Here is a 19,614-nt window from a genome sequence, read left to right as displayed (position 1 = left end):
CGTGACTTGGGCTTCAGGTTCTTTTACAGGATCTCGTTTTTTCATTCCAGTATTTCAACTCACACAACCATGCAACTTCCCAGACGCTTCCCAGCTGTCACTTAGCAGAAAATATTACAGCCAAGACACACACTCTGCAGGGGACTTCAAGATGCACCAGAGTGCAGCTACCAGGAACTTCGCCCAGAGCAAGCCAGCTCTGCAGAGATGCAATTTATCTACAAGCAGCCTAAGAATAACCCTTCTCCCAACCTTTTTGGGTAAATGCTGGCACTGGCAATGCCACCAGACACAAGAAGGGAAAGACCCGATTACCGTGCAGCACGACAATCAGTTCCACAGTATCAAGAGTAAGCGACACTGAAATGGAGAGCAAGCAACTCCGGATTTGTCAGCTCACGCTCCTCCCAGCACCATCGCAGCGTCCGCTCAAGCCGTACCCCTGAAGCCAGACGCCGCGGCCCCCATGGCCCGGAGGAATCCCACCTGGGACACAACTGAGAGGAGCTCGTGTCCTCCCTGGCCCACGTGCACCCCATGGCCAGAGGAGCCGCCAAACCGAGGGGGCCGAGCCGCGCCGAGGGCAACGCCTTGCCGGCCACCTGCAACGTGAACAGGCCATGTCCGACTTCCTTGCCTTTCAGCTCTGGAGGCCCGGCGACCCAAGCCAGGACCCCTGGCAAACCACGAGGCGACCAGGCACGGGTTCGCAGTGGCACTGGCAGGGTTTCTGACCCTTGCGCCTTCTTACGCCAGCGTCCCAGGAGAAGAGTTTATACAGCCACGGCAAACCAGAGCTTATCGACTCTCCTCAAGTCAAACACTTCACCTGAAGTACGTGACGCTGCGTCACCACGGCTTCCCGCCGCCGCCTGACAAGCCAGCAACAATGTTCTTAAAAAAGCGTCTTCTGGATAGCAAGGGATGAGAGTGCTCTACAGCGACCTGCATTCACGAGAATTAGGGACATGGATAAATGCTGCAGACATCAGTAGTTTATTGGTATGTTTAGTCAAAACACATTCAGAATGGAAACTTAAAAGTAAAAATACTTTCCACCTGCAACAATTAAACTAGAATCTACTAGCATATAATGCTTGACACGTTACAGCAATAAAGATGGTAATCCACTGTCTTGTATACCTACTAAAGCCAAGATGGTCAGCCAAGTTTGTTGAAATAGAACCGTAATGACAAAATACTCCCACCATCCACAAATCAGCAACTAACAGTAATGGTCAGTGAATCCCTTCCTTTGCTCTAAGAGGTACATTTACTATCGAGAGGGTCGAGAACATGTAAGAGTCCACAGTACGGCAGGTGAGCTATCACCATGTAAACTTCTCGGGATGATGTTCCAACGGTTGTTCGTGTCACTTAAACAAGAAGCAAGCCAGAAAGCAGAATGGCTCAGTAGCTCTTTTTAATACTCCGTGTTTTGTTGTCGAGATTATTCCCAGTGCCATTTGCCACACAAATGGATTTGGTGGCGGCGAAACACCACAGCACGACAAAAGGGGGTGGGGGGGGAAGGCTACACAAAACACACCGGTGGCAAACTGCTAACCGATGACAGCAATTTGTCCGAAGGCTTCAAACCTAAGTAGTGGTGTCGTGTGGCGAGCAGTTCAAGTACTACAGATTTCCAGGTAACAGCTGAAAATGCAAGACCTTCAATGGAAAACTGAAATATGGAAATGGCAACCGGAAGAAACGTGCCCCGGAAAAAAAGGGGTATGAAAATAGTGCAAGACTTACCATCCAACACAGAAGACCTCGAGTCTGGGAGAAAACAGACAGATGCCACTTCACTTTGCCTAACGTATCAGAAAAGTATGTGCAAAATTTTCCAACTTACTCGAAACAGCAGATGATTGCATAACCCAGAGACAGACTGCTCTGATGCCCTATCTGCTTTTGCTTGGAATTGCAGTTATTTTATTTGAGGTCTTCCATGCTCAGAAGCAGCTTTAAGTGGTCACACTTTCACACGGACGCACACACAGACACACCCCCTCTGTTACTCCTGACACTCGGAGCCGGGCGCTTGCTGCACGCCCCGGCATCGAGCTGAACTGGACTCTCTGCTGCAGCTGCAGCTTACGGGAATGCGCTCCAGAACGTCATCCAGAAACGGACCTCTCCACTGGGAAAGCCCGCCAGCCGAGCTGAGGCAGAGGACGTCTCCTTTCTGTCCTTCAGTCCGGAGCCACATAAGCGTCAACTTCAGCCGAGAGTTATGTGCAAAATGAGTAAGAGTTTTTTAAAAAGCGCAACTGGAAAATGCAAAGACTTAAGAGCTGCTGCTTTGTTCTCTGAAAATTGCAGTATCCTCGTTCGATAAGCTCACCCTCACAAAGGATGCTCAGTTCTACCGATCACGAGCTGGCCAAAAGCGTTCACCGTTCCTGACTGACTTCTGACATTCATGCCCAAGGGAGATTTCAACCCCGTTTTCTTTAACTTTGATTAAAGAGAAGAGACAACCTGGAGACTACTCGGATGCCTTCTTCCTCCCTTCACCCCCTCTGCAAAAGAACAGGCGAACTTGTTAATTCAAGAGCAAGGTGGATGATAATTTTAGCAACGTTTACTGTTTGAAAGATACTGCAATTTTTTTTATACAGTTTTCAATGATTTCCTTTAAATGCTTTGCAGCCGACTGGCTTTGCAGCACAGTAGATCATACACTATACTGTACAAAATCACCAGCAAGACTGGAATGATGTATTCATAGAAGGCACCATCATGCTTATTACATTACCAGAGAACTCAAATACAGTCAAGACAAATTTCACTGTACAATGCTTATCGAAGGGGAAAGAGGAAGGAGTGTGTTGAGCAGCCATCCCTGTACTGAAGAGGGGCAGATAGAAAAATCTGACATGAGCTATCAAACTTGTCGCGTACTCAGGGCTACGACTTTGAAACTCTGGGTTCTGTTTACTTTACAGCTAAATGGATTCCTTCTGGAATAAACTCGTAGTCTTATTAAGGTTTGTGTGTGTACATATGTTGGTCACAGCAAGCAGATCAGATGCCCGCATCGTTTCACAAGCTATTCTGTCTGAATAAGAGGATGAAGGCTTTTTTTTCCTCCGATGCCTCCTGCAGATGTCAATATGAGTTCAGAGTACCCATTAGTGCATTTTGATGAGTGCGTAAACACGAGTTTGTTTGGAGCCGAGTGTTCTAAGAAGGAAAAAAAAAAGGCAAGCTTCTCCAATTGGACAGATTGCACTATTTGTGTTTCCGACAGTAATAAGCAGAAACAGTAACACTTACACAAAATGTGCAGCAGAGGGTTTGTGACCAAAAGGACCTGAATTCTATTGGGCATGTCCTTTAGTTCACTTTTGTTGCAGATAGTTAACCGGTCTTTTTTTTTCTTTTTTTTTCTTTTTTCTTTTTTTTTTTTTTCAGTCCTCAATTCTCCAAGTCTACATTTATAAATTAACAGTGTGACTCCTGTTGTGAAACTGGGGAAAGAATGTCCACCTCAATTTAAACTGGAAACCAAAGGATGCTTTCACATCAAAGAAATGATCAGAAGGGCTGTGTCACATTCCAAAGCCAAAAAAAATTAACAAGAATGCAAACACGATGGATAATGTACCACTGCCAAGACTGTCTGCCCACAGTGGAGACTTCAGCGACGCTGTCCAGTGAAACGGCCTTCCATTTGCCCGGTTCCTCGTCCAGAGCCGAGTTTCTGTGCCATGCCACCTCTCGGAGGGGGTCCTCTTCCGTCACGGTCTCGCATCATGCCACCACCCACTATTCCACGGGGACCCCCGGGGCCTCTATCATTGCGACGAATATCCCTACGATCGTCGCCTCCACCTCGGGTCTCTCTTTCACGAGCGGCTCTTGTTTTTTTCTCTTCTACGTTCAAGCGCACCTCACCCCGGAACATTATAGGCTTATAGGGAAAAGTTTTCAAGGCACACGTTAGTCACCATTTCACAAGGTCCATTTATACAAGGCATATGAAAACACTGCATTGGCCGCCTGCCTCAGCCTACCTTCACTTGCATGCGAAAGACAAAAATGAGCCGTTAACGGCTCCCTGCAGCACACAACCTTAGCCCTAGAGGTCTGCGGGAAATGGAACAACATTTTAAAATTCACGTGGCATGCAAGGTATGAAAATGTCTTTCTGAAGTAAGGGCAGGGTTGTCTTTAGCCTCTTCGCTGCTGCTTTTAGCCTTTTCACTTCAGGGCTAAAGTTCCTGAAGAATTCCTCTACCAGGTCTCGCCCCCACACACTAGAAATGGCAACTGCTGCTTTCTCCTCTCAAATTCCTCAAGTCACAACCACAAATAACCTTGCTCTTTTTCCTCAGCCCCAGGTCGCAGAATTCAGAGATCCATGCGATGCTGTTCAAAGGGTTACGTCCTCAACTTTCAGCTTAAAAGGATCTCTAAAAGTAAGTGCTGAGCTCCATGTGGCGCCTACGTGCAGAGGTAAAAACACCTGAACTCGGTATGACGTGGTTTGAGGAACGCTGGCACAGCTTTCGTAAGCTACAGAACACTCCTGACAGAATGAGCGTGCCAAAACTATGTTTTTCTTACAACTGTTGTTTATGAATGAACTCTGGAAACAACAGCATGGCAAACTGGGATGGCCCACACTGCTTAGGGTTTAAGGCATTCAATCCCTCCTTTGAAGGCTACTCAAGGCCAATACTTACTTTTGCAACTAAAATTCGCTGCACTGGCTCAGAATCGTCAAATACCACGAAACCAAAATTAGGCAGTTTTCCTCCCACTCCTTTAGTATTTATGCGAAGTTCTACCACGTTTCCGAAGCCTGGGAAAACATAAGGGAAAAGCCACGTTACCAAAAACCCCAGTGCCAGCTCTACGCCCCCCTCCGCTTGCTCCGGACAACACCTGTAGCGTTACAGCAAGTAAAAGTTGCTCTGTGTGGCCCTAAGTGAACGGTACGTGACTTTTCCACACAGTTTTTTTTCTTAGTCTCCGCAGCTGAAATTGCTACTTACTCATGAAGAACTCTTTCAGTTCACTCTCATCGATATCATGCGGCAAGTTCCCAACAAAGAGCTGGTGGCTGTCTGGATAGCGAATTATTCGACGATTATCTGACTCATTCTGTTCCATGTCCCCTCTCCCTGTTGTCAACAAAAAGAAGAAGGAAGAACCACTGAGGTGAGAAGACGTGCGTAGATTCAGATGAACACAACCACGAACTGCACCAAGCACGTTCACTGAAACAATTCTGTACCTTCAACTCTTGAGTGGGTGACACAGCGGGGAGGAGACTATCTTCCTCTTTACACAGTCCTGACAATTTCGGGATAATACCACAGGCTATTTGTTTTCTTTTTGTCTGGTTTCCCTGGTTGGGTTAAATAAATCCATGCTAACTAAAACATCTGGCATACTGGGCAAGTTTGTTTAAGAGGTTCTTCTTTTATCTTAAAACATTATACTGAAGAGCAGTTCTTTACGTATTAAAACATTCTTTTAAAAATATTTGGATTTAGGTCCCCTCTTCATCAATTCCTTAGCACAACAACGGTATGCTTACTGTGGCACTCATATTAAGAACAATGTTTGTCAGTGACCTCTTCTGGCTTTCATCTTCCACCATTTGGTCCCAAATACATGTGAGAGTTCCTCATGGTCTCTCCCGATCGACCAAAGTATCAGCATGCTTAGCAGCGTGAAAGGTAAAATCTTTCCCAGTATCTCCCTACTAAATCACTACCTGACGGGCAGTGTGACAGCAAGACACCGCTATCCCTCTTGTCCCTGAAGTATTATGCAGGCATGTACCCCTTCCTCAGCTTCCCCTACAAGCCCATTCACAGCCAGCTTGCTAGCTCCTTTGAAAGGTTTCCTTAAGCACATAAAAGGGCCCACGGACCTCCTTTGAAAACAAGATGTTAGGGCTGACCACCATTTGGTCACCTGAGATTTCAGCCTTTTCTCCCCTGCCTTTACTACCCCGCAGTGTAAGAGCAGAATTAAAAGACTCAGGCTCTGTTACGCGTTTTCTGCGTGACTCACATTACATCCAAGAGTAGCAGAAATGCAGGCTTGCAACTTGATTTAAGCCACAAGTTGCAGCTTTTGCTCCCCGTTGCAGATGACATGTCATAAAACCAAGAAATGTTAGCCTGTAACAGATGTCATGGCTCTTTCTCGCTGCCTTAAGTCCTTTTCAGTTTCAGTGTTGTCCCCGAGAGGAGATATACTTGCAGCGATCAAAGCCGACAGCACTTTCAAGCCCAATCCGTACCGCCGTTTGGCAGGCACTTACTGAAAACCTTCATTAGAACCAATTTTAGCTGGAGTTGGTGGAGACGCTTACAGCCACTGAGTCTTAACCACTTCTGCAGGCAGCGCTCTGCCAGCTCCTGCCAGCTTTACGCTACCGCTGCAGGATAATCGCAAATACCACCCCACGCCTTAGAACTCGTGACTTAGGGAAGACGACAAACTGATCAACGTCCTGTAACTCTGGGCCTTTGACTAGCTTTTGCCCAGTGCCGCGCAGAGGTTTGCCAAGCGACCACGCTGGACTGATGAAAGCAGCTCAGAAGGCTTTCGGCTCTCAACATCACTTCTGACAACCGTCAAGTGACGTGCATGTTTTCTAGCCAGACCATCCTACAGGCTTGGATACTCTGTGTGAATAAGAAAATGCAGAGAGCTGGCTGCTCCTAAATGAAGACAAACATGAGGCAGCCAAACTGAGAATGGTATTTTAGACAATTACACAAGATGGAAACATATGTATGAAATTATTAACTGACTGAGGCTGACACGGGGGGAAGGTTTTCTTCCAAAACAAAGAGCAACAACAGGTATGTAGAGCTCTCACTTCCAAGGTTCAGCAAAATTAGAGAACATGGAAAAAAAAAAAAAATCAGATATCCCTACCAGCTTTTCAGAACTGCATCAAGCCACACGAAAAGCACTCAAGCGTATAAGCGAGTGGCTTGACTGCTAAAAAATGTTTCAACAAAACAGAAGCTTGGAAATAATGCCAGATCTTCTCAACAAGTCATCACCAGCTTGGGCTCCAAATCGTATCCCCCCATTTCTGGTTGAAGGCAGCAGGAGCAGACAGGTTATCATCAGCCAAACACAATACAGGTACAGACAAGACCTGTCAAGGAGACACCTCTCATTAAATAGTCCCAAGCAGACACACAAGCTGATCCACGTTACCTGGTCGAGGTCCTCGGGGTGGAAAACCCGGTCTTTCCCTGGGTCGCTGTTCACGTACACGGGGAGGTTGAGACTGAGCTTCGGGTTTAGTTTCAACTCTCGGCTGAAACAGGAGAACACGCATTATTAAACAGCAGCCCAATAAAAAAAAGAAGAAACAAACCCCAGAACTCAGCAAAACAAAAAAACCCACAACACGAGACACAGATAAGTGGCATGCACAAAACTAACTCCAGAAGATATACATCCATTTCAATGTGTTTGGGAATGCATTTTTTCACCTCTATAATTCCTCTGTACCAATCCAGGACTGCAGTGTTCAGTTATCTCTGCTAAAAGGTGCAAAGCAAACATCTCTCAATCAGAGCGTCTCCCAAAACATGGCTAAGGTGAATTTTCCATGTCTGACCAGGCATTGAGACCCCAATGCTCCATTATTAAAGAATCCCTCGACCTGGCTAAAAACCCCACATAGATTATAGATCCTCGTGCGAAGCTCAGACCTCACAGATTAGGAGGCAGCCCGACATGAACACGAAGAGATGGACAAATGAGATTTTGTTTCTGAGTCCCTGAGGGATTCTTTTCCCCGAGTGCAGAACAACTATATGGAAGCTACCAAAAAGAAAGAGGAGAACAAACCAAAAGCCCTCAGAAGTGTAATGAGTATGGCTGATGCAATAAAGCCACCTGAAATGACATTTTCTACAGACTACCCCCTGAGGATATTCTTCAGCTTTCCTGATGTCAAGACTGTGATGCTCAAGGTACAGCTTTCATATTCTCAGGAACCAGAACACCTACTCCATTTTCTTTTTTTGCAAGCAAATAGTGCTTTTTAAGATAAATAGAGACAAAGAGACAGAAAAATAAAAAAATATTTCTATTCAGCCTGTTGGTGACTGAAGCAATTTCCGACATTTTTTAAATTCCATTTTTGGTACGACAGTCCAGCAGCTGCTGCTGTGCTCTATTCTTATCTTAGAATAACAAAATTACCCTTAGGAGCGTAAAGAAGAACACTAGGAAGGAATTCTGAGGGAGATTTAACACAAGGACAACGGATATAGGCCCACACTGCTGTGGACAAGTAGTTCATACTAAACATCTTGCTTACTTTCCTTTGAGGACTCAAGACTACTGATGGTTCCAGCCAGAGAGTCCCCACAGGGGTAAAATGACTGTATTTTACATCAAACATGCAGGTGTTACACACCAAATAAACGTTTCCGCCCTCCTGTCACTCGTGCTTTACCCAGCTAGGCATTAGCTTGTCCTTCCAAGCCTCTTAGGATTGTTTTTTCAATTCCAAAAATAAGCTAGAAAAATCAGCCTTCCTGTTAAATCTCTTTTCATTATATCTCGTCATGGGTCACTGGAGCTCCCCTGCCATCTCTTTACTGCATTATAAATTATGCCTCGAAAGTGAAACTCAATACCCTCATACCCCCATTTCTTCGATACTTATGGCCATCAGGCTTAAACACTCCTCTCGACCCTGGCAAAGACTTGCTAAGTCACTGATGTCCTCCTATTAAATTCCGACTAACAGTTACCTTTCACCCGCTTGCTTTGCATTTCGCTGGACTTCTCATCTATGACACAACTACTCTCTGCCTACCCAAACAACAAACAACCAATCTCATTAGTAGCTTTTTAATCAGCACCATCCCTTTTTACAGAGCTGCCTGAGGAGGAAGGCGCTTGCGCAAAACTGCGCTCCCCCAAATCACTGCAATTATTGGCAGCATCACAAGATGCCTATTAAGGGCAGCCACTTACAGCCCAAGCAGCAGCTAATTGCAACTCTCATTTCACAGAGAGCACACAAAGTGGACTGAAAGGCACAGAATAAAGATTGCAAGACAACGACTAAAGGAGCCCTCTCGGCCCAGGAGCAAAGTATGCCACAAACCTCAGCCTAATGGAGCTTTGAGAACAATTGAGGAAAAGGTGACGCCTCTTCTCTTCAGGAGCTCACACGTGGAGGGAAAGGGACCTCTCCCTGCTACAGCAACGTTACTGGCAATGCCAGCAAAATCAGTCACAAGTCAGCCTTTACTCACCGACTTTGGGACTGAACAACCCCCCGAAATAGGGGAGGATGGGAGAGAAGGAAAAAGGCAACAGATGGCTCCAAAGGCTGGTACAACTCTATTTTTGAAATGTTATAAGGCTTAAAAGTTTCCCTAGAGTAAGATGCCTGCCACAATCAAAATGCATGCATGCAAACAATCAACTAGCCAAGCAAGCAAACAAGAAACCACACTTGACATGAAACAAAAGAAGAAACCCCACATCATCTCACCTGAATTCCAGTAGCTAGGCTAGAGGCATACCTCAGATAGCTACCGCACTGTCTCTGAGGTAAATGTGGACCACACAATTTACTAAAGGCACTCATCAATCACTTCCACAAAGGCGCCATAGGTTATAGAAGACTGTCTATCCAGAGTCTGAACAGATTTAAGGTGGTGAGAGAGTTCCCCAAACCCCCTACTTCCAAGCTGGAAGACAAAGCCAGGGGGCACCCTGCCTGCCTCCGCCCCTCTGGCACCCCTGCAACGGCTGATGTGCTAATGCAAACGGGAGGTCAGAATATCCGAACGTGCTACAAAGAGAAGGCCCGATTTATCGGTGTAGGCGGGTTGGTTTCTAATCACCCAGAAGAAGAAAAAGAGCCAGAAACGCTGACTTGTTTAAGTCCACAGCTGTAAACAAACAGCAACTGGTTTATATCCAAAACAGTACGTGTGCAGTCCTTGCAGGGGTTCTGAGTTAATACTACAGAGGCTATATTTTTGACTTGATAAAAGATGGGGGAAAAACAGGAGCGATGCCGAGAAACGAATGAGAAGGCCAGTCACAGCTGCTTTGTAACATCGCTGGTGCTGGCTAGAACAGCATCCCAAAGGAGCCACCCGCCCACTCGTGCAATCTACTGTCCTCGTTTACATGCACAATATCTGCCATTACTGGATCCAAAAGAACAGGAAAAGGCTGCTACTGATCTGTAACCCCTTGCAGAAACTGTTCAAGTGCCTTTTCTACCAGCTTTCTGTATCCCATGTCTGAAAAGTGTGCAAGAAAAGGAGCTACGAACTGACTAATTCTGTCTCCAGAAGAGCTGAGAGTTGAAATTCTTGCCTCTTCTGTATTGTTGAGAAACTTCCATACAGAATAACTTAAAGACAAAACCACAGCAAAAGTCATCTAAAAGACAGAAAGCATGACAAGCTGCAGAGGGAACACAAAATAGTTTAAGGGGACATCTATAAGCTGTATTCTGCTCTCTTGTACAGATAATTTTATATGATTTTTGCAGTCGTATTGCAAAAATCCACCCTCTCTTCCACAAATAAATCAAAGTCAATCTTGGTTTTGCATGAGGAAAATCTATTCCGTACTAGAACAAACACAGTTTTTACAGTTCAGGGACCACCTAGTGCTCAAAGCTCTGTTGAAACTGATGGAGACAGACAGGCTTCCCAACTTATTACATAGCCGTTATCTGATTTTCATGACAGCCCTGTCAGACCCGAAGCAACAGCATACAAGGTGTTGTTCTTCTGTCGTTTTTTTTTTTCCTGTTTTCTTTTTAAACATGTATTTGGCTGAATGGCAATCCTAGACAGGCCTCTCTCTGTCAGTAAAAAACGAAGAAACCCGTGCAAAACCAACAGCTGCAATAACCTGGTCACTCTGCTGAAAAGTGCAGTCTTTGGAAAAGGTTGGACACGAGCTACCACACCATACAGTGCTTTGGTACGCAGTGTCAGCAGAAAAGGTTAAAGCACACGTTTTCTATTTTTAGGGAATTTTATACACGTGGAAGCAGCTGAATTGAGAGTCTCAGACCACCTCACACTATCTGACACCAGCTTGGCACGTGCAGGATGTGAGCTATCACCCAGTTGAACTTTTTTCCTCTTTCCCCTCCTCACCCGTTCAGCCTAGGAATGGGAAGATGGCATTGTCCCGGCAAGGAAATGTGAATCCTTCCATTCCTCACACAGTCATAAGTTGGTACAGGGTTCTGCGACAAGTTAATCATTAACGGATAATGAAATCCAGCGCGCTTCTGTAGACATTAGCCTTACAAGGCAGTCTTGCACCTTCTCAGAAATGGTGCTATGCCTTTTTACTGCCAGGGCACTTCTGCCAATGAAATACCCCTTTCAAACATGCTTTAGAAAACTACCACTTTGTGGTGAGTTGGTTTTATGTTGTTGTTTTTTTTTTTTCTTCCCCCTTGTAAACCAAACCATATCCCATTAAGATACGTCAAAGAAAATTCAGTAGGGATTTCCTCTTTCCACATGAACAGATTTTAACATCACCATCACCCAAAGTTACACCTGTTACGTGTACGTGCCTGCGCTTGCGACAAGAAGGTGAGTGCATTAACATTTAAGACACAATTAATTTGTGCAATTTCAGTCAAACAAATTGATCTGTTAATTTTAAAAACTGAAGCAGTTTGCAGAAGTAATGAGACAATCCAAGGTGTTCACAGATGGGTTACCTGTGAGACCGGTGCTTTAACATGGGGTGGAATTCCAGAGGAAGAAACAGTACCACTAGGAGGCAGGTTTTTACTGGTCACTGAAGCCCAAGAGAAAGCCTGCAGGAAATGCAACAAACCTAGGCTACTCATCATGGCAAAGCACTGACATTCCTACAGGGAAACTCGTCTGCTGAAAATACACTTTCGGTTCATATCTGACTATTAAATAATTGTTGTGCAAGCATTACAACGAAGATACAGAAGGAATTGCAGTTCTAGCTGTCTGTGGACTCCAACGGTGTGGAGCAAGTGTGTACTGTGCCCGCTATCGCTACCCGAGTGAGCCCAGTTCCCTCAGCATCCCCCAATCACTGCTTTCTGTGATGTAACCAAACCTAGGACTGAAAACCCTGTAGTGTTAAGTGTCTTCTGCACAAAGAAAGAAAGTGATGCCAGAAGTTAGAAGTAAAAACAGAAAAGAGAGAAGGGATTGGAAAAAAAAATACGGGAGACGCTGGAGCTAGAAAATGACCTCTCTCCAGCTTTCACTGGTTCCTCCCATCTCTTTCAAACTACCTCAGTGTAACCATACCAGATGACGCATGGTGCGCACGGTGGTTTTTCGGATCGGGCATCCTACCTCTAAGGGAGACAGTCAGTGCCCCCGTATCGATTTTGAACCTCTACTGCCAGCAATTTTGCAAGTGTCAATGCATTATGTTTTTTTTTCAAGGAAGAGCAGTGGTTCCCATTGTATGAGGTTTTTGTTGACGGTAGCTTGAGATGTTTTCTTAACATATGTTAACTCCACATTTAAAAAGGTTTACACATGCATAAAACCACACACGCACACTTTACGGGCAAAGCATTAAATTTATGATAGATGACTTAAGCAGCACTGAAAAATTACATTCTTTCCTTTTTAGTGAAACTTTGCGTTTTTACAAGGTCAAGGTTCAAGTCTAGCCGTTCATACAGTGTGACACTGAAAAGAGGTACCGGCTTGGCCACTCAAAAAGGCTAAGTTTAAAACCAAATCGTCTGGTTCACCATCTGCGCCTAGAAGCACAGATATGACTTTTAACTAACCTTTGGTGGTTCTTGTGGTAGTGAAACAGGTTCTACAGGAGGTGGAGATGGAGACTTCTCTTCTAGCTCCTCAAGGGTCTTTTCTTCTACTTCAGCTTTCAGCTCCTCAGTTTTTGTTTCAGATTCCAATTCCGGCTCAGGTTCATGAGATGATTCTTCCAGCGCCTCCTCTATCCCATTGCTACAATAATCAAATGCATTTTATGCAGTTTATCGATTGCTTTGTATTTTATGACTTTTTATAAGCTATGCTACGGTAACGGCTGGTATTAAAAAGATCATTCTGTTTCCAATTGCTACCATATGGCACCTACATATATAATACTGTGAGAAGTTGTGCTGCACCCCTGTAGTTGCATACAAAGCCAGATTTTACTCCTGCTGAAGCAAAGACATAATTTACAATTCTCTGCAGAGAATCTGAAAATCACAGACATGTAAAACCTTTAAGGAATAGGTGCTAAACCCAAGAACTGCTGCTCCTAAAAGAACAGAAGCACAGTCAGAGACCAATGGAAGTTTAGGCCATACACATAAACGAAGCCAATTTTGGAATGAAACCCGCAGCTTATTTACAAAAATGCCATACAAGTTTGTTACCAAAGGAGCTGTGAGTCTTGTTTACTGAAAGTCACAGCAACTTCTTCTCTATCCTGTGTGTTTGAAATGCAAGGGATCCAAAGTTCTTCACTTCTCTCTTCAGCCACCCCAAAAGCTTACCAAAATCCAAATACTTCTGCCGGCGCAGCTCCTGCCACAGGTTAGCATCTGCCTAAGTGACTATCTGATGAATGCTGCCTTTACAACTTCTTTCCAACTGGCAGAGAAACCCCAAAACAAGACCTGACATAACGCTTTTAGGAGTCAAAAACTTCCTGCATTATCTTGAGCAAGTCACTGCCAGAATTTCACCAGACTCCCCTCTCATGAAAAGCATGATGTGACCAGGGTTTAGCGTTATCACTGACGCACTTAACAGACATCATCTAGTGATGTTGTAAATGTGGGGTGGTTTTATTTTCATTTTTTAACACGGAAACCAGAAAGTCAGTTCCAGCCCTTTAAAAGGCATTCCTATGTTTCAAAAAAACCACAGGGTTTGGGTGTTGTCTGTGTGCCTGTGGGGTTTGTTTGGTTCTTTCAAATAAAATGTATTTTTCTTATAAAAACGTAAAGAAACCTTTTTCTTGAATCCCGTTTAGATTTCAGGATGCTCAGGACAGACCTATTCTTCCAATACAGCTGTACAGCAACTTCTCAAAAAGTAGACCTTCCTCTCAGTTTCAAGCCCTATCCAAATTTGAGGAGTAAAACATCATTAACCACTCCTTTGTTAACCCATCTGTTCACACAAATTACAACGTATCAACTCGCTGTTACACGTTTATATAACAAAGGCTCCACCGAGTCTGTACACAAACATGGTTGCTACCTTTTCACCTCACATTTGAAATCAGAAGTGAAAGTAACTAACAAACGTAAGAACATCCCTCACTTCCTCTCTCCATTCAAGAAGCCATGTTTCAAAGTAAGATAACGTTAGCCTAACAGAGATTGTTATCAAGTTAACCGTATTTTCCTGAACTACCTGTTAAATCACATCCAGAATCCAAAGCCATGGCAATTCTGTTATTTCTATTTAAAAAAAAAAAACAAAACCAAAAACCCTTCATATAATAAAATGGACTTCTTACGTTACAGGATGGTTTTCATAGTAAGTACTGCTTGCATTCTCTTGCACGGGTTCAGGTGATGGTTGTCTTTCCTCCTGCTCCTCTTCCACCTCTTCCTCAGACTCTGACACAAAACAAAATACTTCCTTCAACATCTCTGCAAGCCTACACAAAGCAGCACTTAAAATAAAAGCATATTAAACTAGTAGTAATCGAAACAAAGCTTCATCAACAAAATAAGGCAAAATCAGCTGTCAGTAAAGACAGAAGACCCTTCCACTTGTTCAAGAGGCTTTGTTTCTTGCCGTTTTCACAAAAGAGAAACTAGAGACATACTGCTGCTAGGAAGTTCTGGCAGGAGGCTTCGAGGGTCTTTTAAAGCAGCAGATGCTTTTCATGTAGAGGCAGTAGAAGAGAAAGATTGCACTACTAGCTCATAAATCTCAGTACCGAAAACTAAGAAGATTAACCTCAAAACCAAGGATGATTGCCTAAGATGCTTTGTTCCACAGAACTGAGATGAAAAAATCCCAGAAATTGTCCAGCAAACACATGGACGTACATTCTGGCTGTACTCTGATTTGCTTTGCCTTGGTGAACAGAGGGGGGAAAAAAAATACGCAGGTCAAGTTCAGCCCCTGAACAGAAATGAATTACTGAATGTGATGATGATAAAGTGAACTACATGTCATATTTGAAAGCCGATTAGATTTTTTCTTCAATCACTTCACCTAAAGATTCGACTGCTCAGAGAAATCAAGTCTTCCTGATGAAACTAGTGGCAGCAAAAGTAAGAACGCTCAATATTTCCTTTCTCTGCCAAGCCTCACCCATCCTGTGCCAGCTCAGCCCTTCAAGGAATAAGGTACTACTATACGACCTTCATTTTACAGAATGTTTTGGACCAGCAGATAGTTCAGCAACATAGCCTATACACCCTGCCTCAGCCCCCTCCCAAATGACGATGCTCCATGAGAACGCGATACAGTTTGCGTCTTTCCACCTCCTCTGGGTACAGGAGCAAGAACAAGACAAACTCTGCATGTACAGTTCTTCTCACCTTCGTCAAGTTCTCCTTCTGAATCCCCAAATACTTCATCTTCATATCTGAAGATATCATTATGGACATAGAACTTGTTTGGAACAGAACCCTGTAAAAGAGCAACATGCATTTAGTTGCATAGAGGGTGTATGAGCAGTCAACAGCCAGGATGGATTAGAGATAGATACACAAAAACACTGTGGAATAGGACTATTTCACTGAAGCCCTTTCCAAGTGCTACGTCTACTCTAAGCAAACAACTGATCGTAACTTTCGCCCAACTGAAAAAGGAAGTTTCAAGCAGAAAAAAACCAATTTTGCTAAGCCACTGCAACCACAGATTCTAACTAAACATCAAGTCCCTCGGCTTCATGAAGGAATTTGAATTTTCCCTATTACAAAAACTTTACAGTAAAAAAACAGAATGAACTTTCATGGGGTGACTGTATGCTCACAGCATTGCATAGGGAAACACCAAAGAAATTCAACATGACTCTAAAACATTAATCACCAACCACACAATAGTTTGTGATGAAGCGGGAGGAAAGAATTGGAAAGAACACAGGACACCCTTTACCCTTACAAGCTCTGCTCCTGCTAAGAGCTAAACTCGAGCAGTAACTTGCGCAGCATCAATCCATGCTCACATTTGCCAGCAGACTTGAAGGAAGTGCAGAACTACACTAGAGACTTGATCTGCAGAGCTGAACATTTTTTTTTTTTATTAGTGCCAATAGCAGCTCCCAAATGCAAGATCCAATTTGCTTTGTATTATTGCTCCAGTACTTCAAGTCTAAGAAAATAAAACAGCTCAGGATGGGTCCAATACACTTGTTTCTCCACACTCACATACTGTGGCACATGAAATGATAGCCTCCAAGCCAAGCTCTAAAAGCCAGATCGTATTTTTTTCCCCAGTATGACAAATTGTAGCTACAGGTCAGGTTTCTGTGGTCGTTATTTGAAGTTAAACACAATCTTACATATACTTACTTCTGGAGCAAGCACAAAAGTCTGCATGAACTTCCTCATGGGCTGCCCGTTGTTTGACAGCTCTCCCATTACTTGCACAACCACCCCATCGCTCAGGGTAGCATGAGCATCCACATGACGAATCTTGGTGTGGCATTCGCTGAACTGTAATGACATCACTTTCTTGTGTATCTCCTAGGAATAGAGAGTACAATTTCAGCTACGCTGAGTTTTGTACAGAGCTTTACACCTTTTAAATACCTGAGACCAAACTAACACAAAAAAGCACTCCACTGAAGGTCAAAAGGTAAATATGGGAACCAAGAAGCGTCTTTCACCGAGAAAAGTCTACCTGAGCTCATCTAAATTTTATTCCAAAGTCTTCTACCAGGATTGAAGTACTTCTCAGAGTAGTCAAACAGTGTACAACTTGCTATCCAATTTTTCCAGCTGTGTTACAACCTATGACCTATTTTGAGACTCTCATAGTTTTAAACGGCCTGTGGGAGGGACAGGATTTACCTTATGTTTAAAAAAACCCATCACCCCCCAAAGAAAAAACCCCAACCTTCTACACCTCCACAAAGTACCCAAACATCTCAGGAGGGGGCAACATCTGCACTGCCAAGGTTTTTGTGCTGCCAGATCAGGTTCTGCCGGTGAAAGGAGAAGAAACCAAACCTGCCCTGGGCTAAAAGCCACACTGCTCAAAGATGTGGCTACCACATGCACAGATGCCCCTAGGTGTCAGACCTTATTCTGATAAAGAGCTACAACCAAAGTGAAAACTTGTGTTTCCTGGACTTAATTCACTTCTTCAAAAGTTATCTTCTACTTTAAGAAAACTCCACTCACAGAAGAATTTGTAACATACAGAATTCCATGAAACTCGCAAAGATCAAAGTTCCCTTCCCAAGGAACCACTTCTAACTGAAATAACAAAAATCAATAGCACAAGCGTCACAGGTCCTCTTGGCTTTTTTCCCCATCCTAAATATATTTTCTGCAGTCCAGATGCAAAGCTGACGAATCACAGACAACCCACAGTAAAAGCAGCAACACTCCAACCAAAAAATTCAAGCCAATAAATTCCTATCTGCCTCTGAACAGGAGGCAGTATCACAGTACGTTATTTACCAGATAAGAAAGTCCAAGTAATTGGTAAAGAAAGAGACTGATTTATACCAGTAAGTTCTGAACATTAATGAGGACTACAGGGCTGATTTTGATACGTACAGCTTGACCATACACTGCTTCTTGTGGTTTCCCACTGGCATCCAGTCCTCCATGGACGTAAGAAGAATTCCTGCCATAAAACCTGCAATTGAACACACGTAAAAGTCACAGCAGCGAAAAAAGAGAACTGAAACCAAGAAGTAGTTTACCCAAAAGTTGTAGAGCTCAATGCACCAGGAATTTTAGCACAAACAGCAGTTTGAGATATATTTTCCACTTCCCAGGCTCCAAAACGGAACAAACAAGCTTAATAATCAGTATTCCAGTTTGCCCAAGATATGTAGCAAGCTCCTAGATCAACCTCAACCTTTCACTTGCTTCCTTTCAGCAACGCGGCCATTTTGCCTTGAAGGTTGCCCAACGTCAAAATCATCGCCTGTGTTAAAGCTGTGCTACCCAGCCAAGGCGTTAGCCTAGGGAGCAACAACATGCCTGCCTCTCCTTTGAACCCTCGTTCTCTTCAAAGCCTTAGGCAGCAGTGAGCAATTCTGCCTTGGATTCAGACTGTGGTGATACCTCGTCTCCCCAGCCAACCCACCTCCCCACCCATCCTGTCTCTCTGCTACATACGGCTCTTGTTTCACACTTCAGCTTTCTCAGAAGCGAGCTCATTACAAAGCTCCAAAGTAATAGAAAAGTGTAAAAAAAAGAAGCAAATGACAGAAGGCCCAACAAAACTGCACCTTACTGCTACCACGCCAAGGAATGGATCCAGGACTAGAGGTAGCCCAAAAGCAGCATTCTCTCTATGCTTCTTACGGTTAGGCAGTGAACAGTATTTAACTTGTGTTATTTGCATCATTGCGTACAATAATTGTATCACCCCTTAGAGTAGCCTCCACTGTACAACTTTTGACACAAAGCTAATATTCCATATTTATGTGACCCAACAAGTAGCAGTTGTGGTTTTGGTCTTGTAGATAGCACAAACCTCTCGACCGCTGCAAGGAAAACCCTATCTTGATCCAGTTGCTGGACTGGATTGCAAAAGCTCAAATTTTTAAAATGTAATATACGTACACTCGCTTCCATTATTTTTCTCCCATTTCAGAGCTCTTTTTGCACTTTCATTCTGCCAGTTTATAAAGCATGTGACAAATGCTTATTATTTTCTGTACATTTAAATGAGTAGATCAGACAAAACTATCATATCACACCTTTTCTTACTTTGAAGCATGCTTTGCCTTGGGAGTGCTTGCCATGAGGTGTGAGTGCTAACACTTGCCCTACTTCTACAAGATACCATTATTATCCACCCTTGTACTGTATATATAAAATAAAATTTTCATTACGCACTTCTATCAACTCACTGGCACGCAGATTAGCAAGGACGCAGAGCGTATCTCTCCAGTTAAACAAGCCCATGCAGAGGGTCAGCATTAAGATACAGAATTAAACACTAGAACTTCCACATTTGCCATTTCTTGGTTTATCCTAGCAAACCTAGAAACTCTTTCCAGTTCTACTTTCCTGAAAAGACCCACCCAAGATTTTAACTCCTGTCACTACGTCCAGAAAATAGCCCGGGAAATATTAGATTGTTTTCTTTGGCACCAACTGCATAACCATGTTTTTGAGCGTGGTCCAGCACTTCCTAACAGCAAGGGAAAACAGAAGTTCAGCTGAAGCATCGCACAAGCAGACAAGAAAACATCTTTCTACTCTCTAAATTCCAAAGTCAGCATATCTTATGAAGTGCTTTCATGGGGGGACCAAGAGTTTTAACTTGCTTTTAAGGAACTGTTCAAACTCTTTGGTAGGCAGAAAACCTAACAAGTGGGAACTGCAGATTAGAAAAGGAGTAACCGTTAAGTCCCCAGTTATGTGGAATTACAGACTTTCAGTTAAGGGGCCAGCAACGCCATACAAATGCACCTGAAGTGCAACAG

At 43.8% G+C, this 19,614-nt stretch overlaps 1 protein-coding gene across 2 annotated transcripts in view; it reads right to left on the bottom strand.

Annotated features, from left to right (window-relative positions):
* Window positions 1-980: 980 nt before the first annotated feature.
* Window positions 981-19,614, bottom strand: part of G3BP2 (G3BP stress granule assembly factor 2) — a 29,827-nt gene continuing 11,193 nt past the window's right edge. Inside the window, exons 3-12 of one of the 2 annotated variants that reach the window (XM_064450758.1) lie at window positions 17,726-17,807; window positions 16,511-16,684; window positions 15,536-15,626; window positions 14,497-14,599; window positions 12,803-12,983; window positions 11,732-11,830; window positions 7,207-7,309; window positions 5,010-5,138; window positions 4,698-4,816; window positions 981-3,922 (exon numbers count right to left, since the gene is read on the bottom strand). In XM_064450758.1, the coding sequence (XP_064306828.1) occupies window positions 3,650-3,922; window positions 4,698-4,816; window positions 5,010-5,138; window positions 7,207-7,309; window positions 11,732-11,830; window positions 12,803-12,983; window positions 14,497-14,599; window positions 15,536-15,626; window positions 16,511-16,684; window positions 17,726-17,807 (1,354 nt within the window). In that variant the 3' untranslated portion in view covers window positions 981-3,649. The remainder of the gene's footprint in view (window positions 3,923-4,697; window positions 4,817-5,009; window positions 5,139-7,206; window positions 7,310-11,731; window positions 11,831-12,802; window positions 12,984-14,496; window positions 14,600-15,535; window positions 15,627-16,510; window positions 16,685-17,725; window positions 17,808-19,614) is intronic. The other variant, XM_064450759.1, reaches the window with a different exon arrangement.

This window comes from Phalacrocorax carbo, chromosome 4, assembly GCF_963921805.1.
Source record: "Phalacrocorax carbo chromosome 4, bPhaCar2.1, whole genome shotgun sequence".
Taxonomy (NCBI): domain Eukaryota; kingdom Metazoa; phylum Chordata; class Aves; order Suliformes; family Phalacrocoracidae; genus Phalacrocorax; species Phalacrocorax carbo.
The sequence above is the reverse complement of the archived record's forward strand: the minus strand, read 5'-3'. Positions and strand labels throughout refer to the sequence as shown.